Genomic DNA, 16,564 nt, shown 5'->3' with positions numbered 1-16,564 from the left:
GGGGTTCTGGCCCCTCAAGTTGCCCTGGCATCACACCAGAGGGTGAGGAGCTGGGCTTTGCTCTCACAGGAGTGGGGATGGGTCCCACACTGCTCATGACATACCTGCCAAAGGTCCTGGCTGCTGCTCGCATTTGCAGAGACCCCAGGCCCCCTTCATGGCATGTGTGTGTATATGCATGAATGTGTATGCACAGGTATGCAGCAGATGGAAACAGAGACAGGCATGTGGGCCCAAGGCCCCATATGCTCCCACCCTGCCCCACCCCTGCAGGAGAAGATGTGCAACTAACACTCAGTGGGGACAGCGGGCTGTCCTGTTCCAAGGAGGGCCTCCTCCAGCATCTTTACAAGCAGAGCCACCAGGCATGGATGGTCTCATTCGGCACACGCAGTCACCAGCCTTTTTGTATCCTGGAAAGGCAGTCTTCAATGCTCCACACCTGGCTGGATGTGTCATTTACTCACATTTGTATGCAGAGAGAAGCAGGCCCAAGTCTCTACTTCACTTTCACTCATTCAACTGTCCACAAGCTCAGCCCTGTGTGAACACTCACACATGAACACTGGTCATACTCGTACACATTCTCAGACCCACACAGAAGCTGTGAGTGCCCTCCTGTGCGGTGGAGAACCACGCAGGTGGACGAGGGTTTCTGGTTGTCATCCCTCACTTCTGCAGCACATTGTGGGGACATCCTGCATGCTCTGCCTCAGTCCATGCCAAATGCACGCAGCCCCTTGGCGCCAATGTAGCCCACGCCCTTGCCCCGCGATCACCTCCCATAGCCCCCAGATGCACCCATCACCAGCCTTTGTGCACCAGCCTCAGCTCCCCCGTGTACTGGAGGGTCACCTCCCGCTGGCCCCCGAGGCTGCAGACCAGTCCTGGCCCCTGCAACCCAGCCAACTTCTCAATATGCAGTGAGCTGTGACCCCACTCTGGGGAGGGAGCCCCTTCCCCAAGCTCCTGCTCTCTGCCTCAGGGTGGCCCACAGCTCTCTTACACTCATCACTGCCGATCAACTCTTATGTTAACCTCCTCTGGTCCAGTCGCTGTGTGGGTGTCTCTGGATTGGACCCAGACTGATACACACATCTCTCTTACACTTAGCATGTCACATGCACATTCTCTCACACTGTTGCAGACCCACCCCCACCTCCCCCATCTTCTTGCTCATTTAGTGAGACATACCGAGCCTACCCAGTCCTAACTGCAGGCTCACCTCACCAGTGCCCCCTGGTCAGCCCTGGCCATGAGAGGCCATGCACAACTCCCCTGAGGTTCCTTTGACCTCCTTGCTACCCTCGACCGAGGATGTGCTGCCAGTCTGACCATACCAACCCAGATCCAGGCAGGTGCTTCCTAACTGGGCACCCTTGACTAGAGTGAGTGGCAGTCACCGTGGTCATCCCACACAAGGCCCCAGACAACCAATGTCCTAGGACTGCAATGTAAAAGCCAGAATTTGGGGCTCTCAAGAAAAAAACACATGGCAAGATGGTCTGATCTAAGAACTGAGTGGGGTGACAATAGTGCCCACATGTGTGTGCAAGGCAGTACCTTCCCGCAGAATCCACTCACCGGGCAGCCCTGCTCCTGCCTGTGACGAGCACCAGATCCTGCAGATGACAGCTTTATTATGGCCCAGCACAATCTCCTTAACAGACGGTGGTTTCCTAATGCCATCACTTCTGCAGGAACAGGAAGCAGACCTCATGGACTCCTCCCCAGGGACTGCCCCTCTCCCTGAGGGCCAGCTGTCCCTGTGGAGGGTCCCCCTAGCCCCACCGCCCAGACAGCAACTTTTGGCACCATTATCCTCTCCTCGTCCACCCCATGCCCCTCCTCTCATATCCTGTTCACATTTTCTCTTTATTCTAGTTGAATATTTGACATGTACAAGCAGTATATTTTGCAGAACATTTATGTCAAAATAGTGTTCTGCAACAAACACTCATGAACCTGTGGCCAACTTAACTGGACGTTTAGCAACAGTGCTGCCCCTCCCACACGCCCCTTCCACCTCATACACTCACAGAAACATGAATCTGGGTCTTTGTTTCCCTTGCCCCTCTTTTTAAAACACTTTTACCTTATTCTTGAAAGGCACTTCTGCTGGGCAGAGAATTCTGTGTGTGTGAGTGTTCAGTCATGTCCAACTCTTTTGTGACCCCATGGACTGTAGCCTGCCAGGCTCCTCTGTCCATGGAATTTTCCAGGCAAGAATATCTGGAGGGAGTTGCCATTTTCTCCTCCAGGGGATTTTCCCGACCCAGGGATTGAATCTGCATCTCCTGCATTGGCAAGCAGACCCTTTATCAACTGTGCCAACTGGGAAGCCCACTTGGGAAGCCCTGAGACTTCTACAGGACAGTTATTCTGTCCTTCAAAAGCGTGATTCTGCTGTCCTGCTTCTGAGAGGTCTGTACTCAATTCTGATGATTCCCTTCTTGGTTCTCTCTTCTCTCTGGTTGCTTCAGGACCTCCTGTGTTTGGTGCTTTCCTATTTCATTCTGATGAGCCAGCCTGCTCACCCCCATGTGGGTTTCCTCCGTCTCAGCTTATCTTCTAGGTGTTCTCTCCAGAGCATCCTTAAGCAAATGGCAGCCAGTCCCACAGCTCGAATGGCTGCCTCTGGGCCAAGGAATGCCACGTTCACCAGCCCTGACCTCCACCCAAGTACCAGAGACATCCGTACCAACTCGCTCCATCCTCTCCCTCATCTCAGTTCAGCTTAGAGGACCACCTAGCCTCCCTGAGCCCACTCTTTTTTTTTTTTTTTTGGCCGTACTGGATCTTAGTTGTGGCATGCAAGATTTAAGTTCCTGGACCAGGACTGAAGCCAGGCCCCCTGCTTTGGGAGCACAGAGTCTTAGTCACTGGACCACCAGGGAAGTCCCTCCTTGAGACCACTCTTGACCCCATAGGCCACTTGCCCCAGAGCAGCCAGGGTCAGTCAGATCATGTCACAATCTGTCTGAAACAACAAACTAGTGAGTGAAACAACAAAGGAATCCAGGAAGGAACAAACTAATACATAAATGGTTTTAAGCACAGAGTGGCGGGGGGAAGGTGGGCGGGAGGTTAACAGCTGGGCACATTTGGAAAACAGTGAGACTTTGGGATAGGAGAGGGGGCAGGGTATCAGAGAGATGGGTGATATCACCTTGGTCAAGACCCCCTGGCTTGGTCTGACAGGCACAGGGAGCCACAGGTGGGTGGCCAGTGGCAGGATGAGTGCAATGGAGCCTCACGGATGCCCCTCCCCACCCCATGAGGCTCACGTGGGGCACACAGCACCCTCTAGTGCACGACCTGCCTGGGTGAGGCCAGAGTTGGCATTGAGCAAAGAAACCCTGAGGACACCTAAGAACAAAATCACTGACCACGGCTCAGGAAATGATGGCCTGGTAACTGAGGAACACTGCCAACTGGGAGACATTAGGCAGAATGACACACACATGCACACACACACATGTGCACTCTCAGGCAGGGTCACCCTGTAGGATGCTCCACACACCCCACGATCTCCATTTTTTGTCCCAGATGGAGGCTGGTTTTGCAAGGGATTGTAATGTAATTTTGGCTTTTTAGGAAAAAAGCACAGGTCAGGAGAACCAGTGCCTATGAGCGCAGAGAGGGCCCTGCAGGCCAGCCCCACTTTGGCCATAAATGGGGCTGATGGTATGCTCAGTACCTCCTGTGTGTGGCCATAAAACCATCACCACCATCACCACCATTACCCAACCACAATCACCACCCCCAGCTACACCATTACCACTACCATGATCACCACTCTCCCCACAAGCACCATCACCTTCACCCCCCTCACCTACACAGCATCACCACCACCATCACTAACTTCACCTGAACTCCAGCCCCCCACTATATTATCATCCCCACACCCTAACCACTACTGACACCATCACCACCCTCCCCACAACCATCACCTCACACCTTCACCCACCAGCTTCACCACTACTGCTGACCATGCCTACACCATCACCACCCACCATCACTCCACCCTCCAACCATCGCCACCATCATCACTCTGCTAGGCATCCAGAGGCTTCCAAATGAAGCAGCTTTGCCAGGTTTGACCCACATAAGATGTGGGAAGAAAGCTGGACTGGAAAGACCCACAAAGCCAGCCCGGGCCTGTCCTGTTCACTGCTGCATTCCCAGAACCTTGCCTGATGCCTGGCACAGAGCAGGCGAGAAGGGAAGGCCTGGGTGGCCCTTTGAGAGCCAGCCACCTCTGTTCACGGGTCCTGGGCTCAGCTTAGATGTCACAAGCCAGTGCCTCCTTGCAGGGAATATGACAGCTTGCCCCAGTCCTCATGCTGGGAACTGAAGCCTCTCTACAAAATCATCAAGAAAACTCTGGCCTGTGCAGGTGTACCCAAAGCTGAACAGCTAAGTGCATACATGGGTGGTGAATACAAGCCAGGGCTAGCTACTTTACTTGGTGCCCAGTGAGGACACTAATCACCATGAGAGCAGCCTCAATTCCAGTCTTAAATTCCCTCTTCCCAAATGCTGCCAGCAGCCCTCAGTGGACAGCCTGTGTGCCACTGTGGCCACAAGGCTGAGTGGCCTTCCTGGCCCGGACTGGGCACACAACAAAGGCCAGCTGGCACAAAGGCCTGGCACACAAGGAGGAGTGAGCAGCCACCCTGGCACACCCTGGATGCCTGGGGCTCTCCACGCTCCTGAGGATTCTGTCTAGTGCAGAGCCCAGGCACCTGCCTGCCTGTCTGGTCAGGGACTTCACACATAGCCCAGCTCTGCAGGCTTTCCCTCCATCATCCCTTCAGACTGAGCCTCATCGTGTGGTCCACGGTGGGCAGGGCAGGCGATCACATGCAGGGGTACTGTGTCTCCCCACACACCTGTCTGCGTGGGCCCTGCCTGGACAGGGTGGCTGGTGGCCTGGAGAGAGGAGGAGAAACCCGAGGACCAGGCCTTGCCTCAGAGGCACCACAGACCTGTACGTACAGGTACATTCCTCCACACGTGAAAAGCTCTGACTTGCCCACCTTACCCGAGCTCTTACTGTAGACCTCAGTCTCCCCGTCTGTTTCCCAATTCTGAGGGAGAGAATTCACTTCTTGCTCTCAGAATGGAACTGCAACCAGGCCTAGGTCTCCTGACAACCCCCTCCTCTGCCATGCCATCTACGTAGTCCTCTGCTGATGGGCAGGAAGGGGTCAGGGTGTGGCTGAAGTTTGGGGTAGTGAGGTGTGCAGACGAGATCTGCAGCCCAGCTGCATGGAGCCAGCAGCCCAAATTCCTCCCTTGTGCCCAGGCCCCAACCTTCTGTTCCCAGAGGCCTGAGGGCCAGGCTGCACCTAGCAGGCACCCGTGGCCACCACCCACATCCCCAACCACCCGGACCAGCTGCAACAGCTTCGCTCAGATGATGGACACTCATGCCCAAATGTGATTTCCCAGCTGCCACTGAGTTACTCACCAGCCTCACTAGCAGTTCCTTCCAGCTTCTATGCAAAGGAAACTGCGAATTAGGTTACAATTAATTTCTTTACCCAGGGCAAAGCCTGACTGGAAAAAGACTGGCCACCCAAGTGGCCTGATGATGACTGTTCTGCAGGTCACCAGGCTCCCTTGGCTCTGGGGTTCCTGTGCTTTGTAACCCCAGCCAACGGCAGGTGTATCAGCCCCGGCCTGGTCAGGTCAGCCCTGGCGACTGGCCAGGACATCCCAGGCTTTGACTCTGCTGCTGCTGCCCAGCAACTGTCCCCCTCTCACCCAGCAGGGCACTATGACTCAGATCTCAACAAATGTGTCACCTCATTGGACCTCCTTGAACAGCCATGGTCCTGCCCCTTTCTGCCCCTCCCCCCAGCACCGGTCTCGCCCAGCCCAGGTTTACCATTAACCAGCAAGGGCTTCCCCGAAGGTTCATCAGGTAAAGAATCTGCCTGCGATGCAGGAGACACAGGTTCGATCCTTGGCTCGGGAAGATCCCCTGGAGGAGGAAATGGCAACCTACTCCAGTATTCTTGCCTGGAGAATCCCATGGACAGAGGAGTCTGATGGGCTACAGTCTATGGCGTTGCAAAGAGTTGGATTTAACTCAGCAAGAGTGAGACTTCTTTATTGGGTTGGCCAAAAAGGTCGTTTGAGTTTTTAATGCATGATATTACAGAAAAACCCAAACAAACTTTTTGGCAAGCCAATGCATTCTTCCCGAGAGGCTCTATTCCAAATGCTTCACGTGCATCACCCTACTAATGGACACGACAACTGCCAGAGGTAAGGACAACTTCTGGTTCCTGTCTTAGAGCAAGGAAACCAAGGCAGAGAGAGGCTACCTTGCCCAAGGCTGTACAGAGTGAGTGAGCCAGGACTTAAGGGTTCTACTCTTAGGTATACATGGCCACCAGGCTCCTCTGCTCGGTGACGGCTGTGCACACACATGTGGAAAAGCCAGGGCACCATGACCTGGGACTCCAGGCCACCCATCCACCTGCTTGCTGACCAGGTGGAAAATGCAACCTAAATAATCCTCCATAGTCTTCTTCAGTCTCCTCAAAAATGCAGGTGCCCTTAAAAGTCTCCTCGTGGAAATTTGCTCTTTCATATCTCAGTGAAACAGAGCAAAGGCCCAGGAAGGCATGAACAGGGGGGAGTTTGCTCGGCCAGCGCTGTCCAACAGGGACAGACATGGTCAAGGCTGCTGAGTGTGCAGGTACCTGGGGATGCTGGGGGCCTGATGTGCCCATGCCCCCTGGACACAGGACTGAGCCTTGAGGGGTCCTTTTCTTTACTGCTGTTAGATCCTACTATTCGATACCTGGGTTGGGAAGATCCCCTGGAGGAGGAAATGGCAACCCACGCCAGTATTCTTGCCTGGAGAATCCCATGGACAGAGGAGCCTGGAGGGCTAGAGTCCATGTGGTTGCAAAGAGTAGGATACAACTGAGCATGTGTGCGTGCACACGTGCACATGCATGCACGTACACACACACATTTCACCTTCAGAAGTGAGTCTAGATACAAAGGAGAGATTTCAGTGTGACTCGTGAAAGCAGAGAGACAAGTGCAGAGCCAGGCCCAGGCCACGCTCCTTCTCTGTCTTCCTGCATGGCCCACTCAGTGCTCAGCCTCTCTGCGTCTGTTCCCAGCTGTGAAGAGGGACAGGGACCCTCCCTGGAAGGGCTGCTGGGACCAAGCACCTACTGGTGGGAGCCAGAGCCACTTCTCCTCTTTTCTCCCTCTCTTTTTTTTTTTTTTTTGCAAAGAACTTGTGGTTTATTAAAGACAACTTGTCGTCAGCAGCATTTATTCAATGAACAAAACAAATGAAAAAATAAAAGCAGACTAACATTCTGACCCTTAGAGTGAGACTAACTGAATTCATTCAGCCCAGTGTCCAGAGTCCTAGGGGCAGCTTCCCAAGGAGGAAGCCTTGGAGTCTCGGGGTCTCTTGGCACCTCCCTTGAGAGTCTTGCTGGGGGGTGGGGGCGTGGAAATTGCCAAGGGTAATTCTTCCCTTTGGAGGAGTTCAGTCTAACCTGGGTATGGTCCCTGTGCTCTTTTGACCTTCATCACAAAGTCAAGGAGAGGACACTGGACCCAGGTCTGCCACTGAGGCAAATCAGATGCAGTGATGCAGGATGGTCCCAGGAAAGAGGAGGGCAGAGGGACAGGCGAGAGGGAATGCACTGGGGTCCTGGTCAGTGTCTGCTGGGTCACAGGCTGCGGCCCCAGCCTCGGGCTGTGAAGGGATCACGCAGGGGCTGACCACCAGCAGACGAGTTCTGGTACAAGGGTGACCCAGGCTGCTGGGAGGATGTGTGTTTCTGCCTCATACTGGTGTGGTGTCTTTACACACTAGTTCTCCCTTACACTCAGTTCTACCACAGAGCTCAGAGCTCCCCCAGCCAGGACCTTCTGGAAAACCAAGAAGGTCCCAGAAGGCAGGGAGAGAGGATGCTGACTGACTCTGGAAGGTCAGGAAGACCATGTCTCCAACCTGCTTCCTCCTTTCCAGCCTTACCCTTCATTTCCAAACCAAGCACTTGCCAACCCGCAATAAATAACCAGGAGTCCGAATAAAGAGCAAAAATCTTCCAGATACTGTGTGGGAAGAGGAAGAAAAAGGGAAGCATACAAAGTCCCAGAAGCATCCACAGGACAGCCTGGCAAGGAGCCGCCTCCTCCCTGACTCCTGAATGAGACCTCCTTGGGCCCACAAAGGCTTCCTGATAACCCCCTAGTCAAGATCTTCCCACCCTGAGCAGGTGGGAACACCTGGTGGAAATTTGATAAAGCAAAGTAAACTCAACAACAAAAGAAGGTCCACCCAATTGAAACAGGGGCAAAATAGTTGCTTCCCCAAAAAAGATACAAATGGCCGAGAAGGAAGTAAAAAGACTCTCAGCATCACTGATAATTAAGAAAAAGCAAATCAAAACCATAGGTGAGGACACTGCTTGTATCCAAGAAAATTGATACAATTTAAAAATATAAACAGAAACTAACATGTGTTGGTGAGGATGTGGTAAAACTAGAACTCTCACACACAGCTGGTAAAATTGTAAAATGTTTCAGTTGTTATCAGAAAATAGCTTGGCAGTTCCTCAGAAAAGAGCTTGGCAGTTCCTCAGAAAAGTTGAAATTATCACATGACCCAGCAATTCTACTCCAAAATAAACACCTAAGAGAACTGAAAACAGGGATTCAAACAGATACTCACACAAAAATATCCACAGCAGCATTATTCACAAAAGTCAAAAGATGAAAACAACCCAAATGTCCACCAAGAGATGAATGAATAAATAAATGTGATACATGTTGCATTGGCCCTAAAGTTCATAAACCCAAACAAACTTCCTGGCCAACCCAATACATGCAATGTAATATTACTCACCCTTAAAAAGGAATGAAATACCAATACATGCTACAACACGGATATACCTCCAACCAAGTAAAAGGAGCCTGATACAAATGAAAGGTCAATTTATTTTAAATATCCAAAATAGACAAGCCCATAGAGACAGGTGCAGAGTGGCAGTTACCAGGGGCTAGTGTGGGGGGACTAGGCGCACTGCCTAATGGGTATGGGGTTTTCTTTGGGGGGTTAACAATAATGTTCTGGAACTACACAGGGGTGATGAATATGCAATGCTGTGAATGTACTAAATCCCACTCAACTGTTCACTCTAATTTTGTTATGTGAATTTCATACCTCAAAAGAAGTGAATTTTAATTGTTTACCACCCTGTTCTTCCCCCCATCTCCGCAGGAGAGACCACCCTGGAAGAGGCAGGGGCACAAGTCCAGAGCGGACCCCAGGAGCCTGCACAGGTGCCCCAGTGTGCATCCCACCAAACCACCATGCTCTCCTCTGCACACTGGCTTCTCTTGCAGAGAAAAGGACCCTGTGATGGGATTCCAGCCTGTGGAAATGGGCAAAGAGCCCAGGGCCCTAGAAACCCGACTCCTCAGAGCTCTGGGCCCCTCTTGTGCACACAGTCAGGTGTGGAGTGGCTGCCAAGGGCAGGGGGCGGGGAGCAGGAGACAAATGAACAGTGTTGAGACGTTGAGACTGGGGGTTTCTGTCACCCCCAAGTTCATAGTCTTTCCTGCTCACATAGGTACAGGGGATAGGTGGCTGCAGAAGAAGATTCAAGAGGGTCCCAGCGGAAACTTCTCAAGGCTCTGTGGAGTCACATGTGTGATCTCCTGTAAAGATCCCCTGCAGGTGCCAATCTGATGAGGAGGCTCAACCCAGTGGCAAAGCATGTGCTCACAGCACAGAGTACACGGTCACCTTGCACCCATGTCATGGCCAAGAGGTGGCGGAATGGAGTGCTGATTCCATCCTTTCTCCTTCCCAGAAAGAAAAAAAAAGAGCATCAGATGCACCATGGGCAATGCTGGAAAGGCAGGATAGGGGAGGAGGGAAGGAGAAAGCACACTCTGAACCAGCCCCCCAGCTTCTGGGTCTTTCCCTGTTTCACCGTATCTGTGTCTTTGACTGTTTCAGGGGTAGAAAAACTTGAGAAAGAAACTCCATAAACTCTTTCCCTCCACTCGGACTCCCACCACCACGCTGTGCACCCCAGATCGCCCCCCACCCCCACACCTGTCTCACTCTCAGGTTCTGGCACACAGAACATATATCTTCCCAAGCATTTTCCAGGCTGTTAGTTAAAGCTTAGGAACTTATAGTTTTTCTTTTCCTTTTTTTTTTTTTTTGTTAATTAAAGCTTAGGAACTTACATGGTTTCTTTCCCCCTTTTGCTAAGACTAAGAACCACTGGAGTTTTCTGGCAATCCCATAGGCAGGAATGGGGGACTAGAACCAGTTCTGATGTCCATTATCTCACCAGAGAGGTTCTGACTGTTTCAGAAGCCAAATTGTTTCTTCAATCACAGGGCAGTCAGAGCTGGTAATCAGGGCACAGCTTGGAGCTCTGCCTCCCTCTCCCGGCCACCCTGCCCCTTAGATACTTCTCTGGAGCCCAGGGCCCTGTGGAACCCAGACAGTAGCTCCCAGGTCAGAAGAGTGAAGGCTTAAGATGGGGATAAAGTAAAGTCCCAGTACCTGAATCTGGGGGCAGTGGGCTGGGGCCCCCAGGACATGGGTCTGCAGGGGCAGGGGTGTCTTCCCTGAGTGGGTCCCAGAACTGATCCCTGCCTGCCACAGAGGCCCCCAGTCCCACTAGGTATCCTTGATGTCATGGAGAGCCTGCATCGGCCGGACCAACAGGTGGGCACACACCTGTCCAGGTGCACAGGTGACCTTTCTACAGTGGTGCCTTGGCTGCTATACTCTGTGGAGCCGCTCACCAGGCAAAAGCAAACAGAGGTGTTTGCTCAGGGCTGGCCACCTGCTCTCCTTGAGGGCCCAGGTGGTGCCTGATCTGCCTTCCCCAAGCTCCTGCTGGCGTCATCACACCCACAACCACGCTTTCTAGGGGGTATCAGTTCTACCTCCCTGCTCTCTCTCGCCCCACCCTACCTTGCCCAGGGTCTTGCAGTGGACAGCTGATAGGGCCACTGGCTTTCAGGCTCCAGCCTCAGGGACAGGTGCCAGGGGCTCCCACAATTACCCAGCTGTGAGGCCAGAGCTTGATGGAAGCCCAGGTCTCGTCTGGTCCAGAGCTTGGGAAGGCAGATGGTGGGAGGATTGGGAGGTGAAGCCAGGCAGGAAGTGGGCCCCGTCCACAGGGGCTCCCAGGGCTTCAGCCCAAAGAGGACAATACCCTCAGGTCCTCTCAGGTATGGCGGAGCTCTGTCTTGGGAGCCACAGCCTCCCTTGAGCATGGGAACACGGGGGTCAGGGAGGGGGACCTGCGCTGCCAGTCCGCTGCTCTGGGGTAGGGAGGGAAAGCCATGTGGGCTCTGGAGGCCTGAGTCTTCATACCCCTTCAAGCCCCTCTGAGACTACCCAGGTCATGGCCCTGGGTGATCTCTCTGAGTCACACCAACCCCCCAGTCTTCCAGGAGCTGAAGCATGCCCACCCATAAAGCATAGCACTCTGCCCTTGAAGACCCAGGGGAAGCAAGTGAGAAGGCAGGAGGGAGGGAGGGAGGGGGATGTCCTCCACCGCCTTCACACCCTGTGGCCCAAGCCCAGAAGGGCCCCTTTCCTGCCTGGCAGCCCACCATCCCTGCTTCCACCCGGCCCCACAGCCTGCCTTCTGCCATGCACTTCCATTTGATATCACACACACACATTTGAGATAAATGACAGCTTGGCGCTTCCTTTACTGCCCATTTCTCCTACATGGAGATAGCTCTGAGGTCAAAGTCACCTTCTGCATTCTCCCCGGGTGCACCCCTAGTCCTGGAGAAGCTGCCTGGGTGGCAGGTGGTCCCTCGGAGCGTGTATGTGGGCTGCTCACCAGTACTGTTATTGTTACTATTAAGTCACTCTCTCAGAAAAACAATTGCAGAAACCAGGAGGAAGAAGAGAAAGAAATGAAGAGGAGAAGATGAGGGACTGGAGCCTGAACACAACCCCCACAGGAGGAAGTGTCCTCCCCCACATCCACAGGAAGGGGGTGGGTCTCCAGAGTGGAGACTAGCCACTTCTTCAGGATAGAAGGAAGCAATACCGCTGTTGGGGGGCACTTCTCCAGCTCTGCCTCTTTCCTGGGGAGCCCAGTGGGCACTTTCTTCTCCCAGAATGTCCTGGAGTCCAGGTAAGGAGACACAGTCATACCCATGTGCCCTGAAGCCCAGCCCCTGCCCTCCCCCACTCCTCAGCACAGTGGCCTCTGTCAGGTTCTAGGTCCCCAGGCAGAGGCGGGTACAAGGGTCACACTCTCAGCCTACACCACTAGCACGCTCCCTCCCCTGGGGCCAGTTATGACAGGATCCCACCTGGAGGCAGTTCCTGGACCTGTAGGACTCCCAGACATCAGCTACAGTAGCAGTCCCATCTGAGAATCAGCCAGAGTCCTGCGGGCTCCTGACTCAGGTGTTGGGGAGCATGGCAGCACACTTCCGTCCCAGACCCAGGCCAGGCTGTCCCTCGGGCCCCTGGAGCACCCCACCAGAGGGTGACCAGTGGGTGAGCAGACTCAGGGCCACCTTCCCCACACCCATCCCCGGACTCCTCCTGAGCCCTGTTGCAGGTCCCCACCACCGCTGGCCCAGAGGAGGGGCTTGCTGAAAACCAGAGGACCAGGGCCACAGAGTCATGAAGTCCTCTTCACGGGCTCAGGTACACGGGCTGTGGGAGCCTCAGTTTTCTTACCTATGAAATGGGAATACAAGGCCACATCCCTCAGGGTTTCAGGAGGATACAGTGAGTAGCAGACAGGCGGTGCTGAGCACAGGATCAGCATGCCGTGGGCCCCCTGGGGTGGCTGTTGCTGGCATCACCTTATCCAGTTAAGACCAATAGGCAGAGGGCACCTCTTTTGGGTCACAGGGGGAGAAGCCCTCAGGCAAGGCAGCAGTTTCCTGCCCCCCCCCCCACTTCCGCTTGGCACCCCATACTTCAGGTTAACAGATCCCATAATTTTTCATTTGTTTTCTCCTCCCCTGGCTAAAAGGCCATTAGCACCCCATTAGGTAAAAGAATCCCATTTTCTTCACACCACCAAGGAAACAGTGATTTACTTAGCCATCCTTAATGCAATTCTGCAGAATAAAGGCAATTTTGCAATGGTCTCAATAAACTTCCCCATTTGCTCTCTGCTTGCAGACCCTACTCTTAGGAGCCTACCAGCTGACCCAGCCCCTTGCTCCCTCAGAAGGCTGGACTCTGCTAGGGCCCAGGACAGTCAGTGTGGAGCGCAGGCAGCTCTCAGAGGCCAGAAGGGCTTAGGGGGACCCAGGTGAGCCTGATGAAGCACACCACCACTCGTCCCTGGCCAGAGAGGGAAGGGGCAGAAAGAGAAACAAAGAGGTCGGCAGAGCAGTCTTCCTGGCTGAGGGGCTGCGCTGGCACCTGCTGGTCCCAGCAAAAGTGGCACACCCAGGTCCAACTGCAGAGGGGCAGGGCCCACAGCCTGGAGAGCAGGCTGGAAGTCATGGCCAGTACTGGGAGTGAGAGGCCCCAGGGGCGTGCAGGCACAGGGGGCAGGTCTCTCCTTGTGGGCAGAGGTACTGAGCAAAACAGGAACCCAGAAGCCAGGCCAGGAAGATGGGAGGTGCGAGGCCTCATGAGGAAGAGCAGGGAGAAGGTGCTGGGTGAGCAGTCAGCCTGAGACATTCAGGGAGAGCCCTGGAAGCTGGGAATCAGTCTCTTCATCCATGCCACGGGGACATCTGTACCTGCACTGGAGCAGTAAAACGCCACACACTCTTCTGAGAACAACTCTAGATGGGTCCAGGATGCCCCAGGTGGACAGGCTGTGCCCCCTGAGTGTGAATAGGGAGGAGCAGGTGTCCCTGTGTATACACGCAGGGGTCGCAATGTGTGGGAGTAGCAGGGAGGGGGGCTGGGTTTCCCAGATAAGGGTGTAGTGTGAGGGGCCGAGCATGGGTGTGAGTGTGTCCACAGGCCTCATGATCACATATCCTTGAGAAAGGGCAGTGGTGTCTCGGTGATCACCAAGAGTGAGCATGAGAGTGTGTGAGCATGGATTCAAGAGTGTGTGTGTGTGCCCATGTGTGCCCTCACACAGATACCAGAGTGTGGGTGAGGAGTACTGCCCTACTCTGGGAGTCTGTGTCTGGGATGGCGCCTTTTTCTGAAGGCGTGTGAATTCTTACACAATGAGAGTGTGTACACATGGAGAGGGGCACACACTAGGGGTCTGGTGATGTCCTATGACCTTGGTCTGAGCACCCCTGAGCCCTCTAGCCCATCCCTGCCAGCCCTGAGGCAGTGCTTTCCTTCCCCAACACTGGGGTCCAGGCCACTGCCGCTCCATCTGGTTGCCTCCCTACCCTGCCTCTCATCAGTCATCCAGCACAGAAGAGAGCTTCCGGTCTGGGGGAGGTAGGTCTAGGCCAGCAGGGAGGGCTTTCATCCCCTAGAGACCCAGCCCATACCCCAGGTAAGAGGCACGGCCACTGAAGGGCTGCATCCACAAGGGGCCGCCCTGAGGCCGGGCTACTCCCAGCCTGGGTGAGTCCCGGAGCAGTGGCCCTGGCTCACTTGCGGCAGTCTGGAGCGCCACACTGAGAGAGCTCCAGAACTGCCACTCTGAGTAGTGTGCCCGCAGGCCTCTCCAAACGCCCAGCTGTCTCCTCCTGAGTACCGCGGGGCCACCTCTCCACTCTCAGTGTCGTCAATCAGTTTCTTACTCATCCTGTTGGAAGAGTGGGTGGGGCAGGAGACCTGCTTTCCCTGGATTGGAGGGCCTTTCTCCCACCACCCAACTCCTTAAGTCCAGGCTGTGAAAAAGCCACTTGCATTCCTACCAAGTGTCACAGGTCCATGCTAGCAGCCCCGCTCCCAGTCCAGTCCTCCTAGCCTCAGCTGGACACCTTGGCTAAGCACAGGAGAGGCATGGGAAGTCCTCTTCTAGGTTCTGAGGCCACCAAGTCCACCCTGGCTTCGGCCTCTCACCTGATCACCCGCCCATTACTACAAAGTTGCAACGCAGAGTTACAAGAGATCTTCTGAAGGCCTTGTCTGTGTTTACTTCTGCGGAGTCTTCATCCTTCTTCTGTCTGTTTCCGCCTCACAGCACCCTGACCCCAGACTCCCAATGCTTCCCCCATTCTTCCCCGGGGCATGGGAAGGATTTCTCCCCTGCCTTTCCTGTGATGGGCTGGGGGCCCATCCTAGTGTAAGTATCTGACTCTTGAGTTTAGGATCCAGTCATACAAATGAAACCTTGGGCAGGCCTGTGAACCCACCGTCTGTGCAGGACCCAGGGCCAGAAGCAGGGAACCACTCACTGCCTCTTGTATTCCCAAAGGCTGAAGGGAAAGGTGGGGAAGGGTGGTGGGGGCTACTCTCAGAGGGAAATTTAGTACATACACATAAGTATTTAAGAAAAAGAAATCAGGGACAATTTGAGAGAAACTAAAATTCGTGGCCACGGGGGGCAGGGGGTAAGAAGCAGATTCCACAGCCTTGGGGTTCATTCATCTGTTGAGAGTTTTGGAGGTGGGGGCAGTGACCAGCCTCTGCAAAGCCACTTCGAATCCTCCCAGCACTGATGCTGACAACACACAGCCCTACTCCACTCCAGGATGGTAAAAGCGCTTGGTGCATGTTGGCCCCGAACCGTCAAATGGTGCCAAAGGCTGCACCTTCAGGTACCCCTGTGGGGCAGCAACAGGGGACTCTAAAGAAGTGGGTGGGACTGGAGCCAGGGCCGGTGGCGCTGGGCCAGCCTGAGCGGGCCCTCGAGGGCAGCCTCCCTAAAAACCACAGGCTTGGGGGATTTTTAAGAAGTAGGGTGGCAAAAACTCACAAGGAAAAGCAACCGTTTTAAAAAGATCAGATCCCCTCCGCTCTCACCTGAGAGAGGATATCAGAGCTGGAGGAGAAACGCACCGACGTGGAGTGTGACAAGGAAACCAAAATGGAGCAATCGTTTACAGAAACACAACTCCTCCTGCCCCAGTGGCAGGCTTTTTAGGGCTACCTTACCCGTTCTCCCCTACCTGCACCAAAACGCCAACAAGATCCGCTTGGTTCGCCCCGAGACGCTGCTGTGGCCCGAGGCGCAACCAGGCAGGCGAGCGTGGCTGCGACTCGGGCCCTGGGCACAGGCGCCTGGCCCGTGTCCGGCTCCGGCCGAGACCCACCCAGCCTGGGGCCCGAGGCGCGCTGCCCGCCACACCACCCCACTCCCAGTGGAGCCCAAGTGGCCAGTAACTGCCTGGCCCGCTGCCCGCCGTGAACAGAAAGGCATTTTCAAACGCGTCCACTCCACCGCACGGCTCCAACTTCACCCCGGCCGCTGCGGGCACCAGTCCTCGACAGAACTCACCTTCCCCGAGCAGGGGCAGCAGCAGAAGCAGCAACCTCAGCCCCACGGCGCTGGCCGTCGCCTTCGCCATCGCCGATGCACGCTGCGGCTGCGGCGAGAGGGACGCTTCCTTGGGCTGGGGGGCTCAGCAGCGGGGTGCGGCGCTCAGCACCGCCCGTCCTGGAGTGGAGGACGCAGTG

The 16,564-nt window shown here is 54.7% G+C and overlaps 1 protein-coding gene across 1 annotated transcript in view; it reads right to left on the bottom strand.

Moving 5' to 3' along the window:
- Positions 1-16,564, bottom strand: part of LOC122691280 (proto-oncogene tyrosine-protein kinase receptor Ret-like) — a 49,625-nt gene that overhangs the window by 32,590 nt on the left and 471 nt on the right. The window contains 1 exon segment of the mRNA XM_043897923.1: positions 16,386-16,544. Within this exon segment, the coding sequence (XP_043753858.1) occupies positions 16,386-16,455 (70 nt within the window). The 5' untranslated portion in view covers positions 16,456-16,544.

The sequence above is a fragment of the Cervus elaphus genome, unplaced genomic scaffold, assembly GCF_910594005.1.
Source record: "Cervus elaphus unplaced genomic scaffold, mCerEla1.1, whole genome shotgun sequence".
Lineage (NCBI taxonomy): Eukaryota > Metazoa > Chordata > Mammalia > Artiodactyla > Cervidae > Cervus > Cervus elaphus.
Note: the sequence above shows the minus strand (reverse complement) of the source record. Positions and strands in the feature narration are given on the sequence as shown.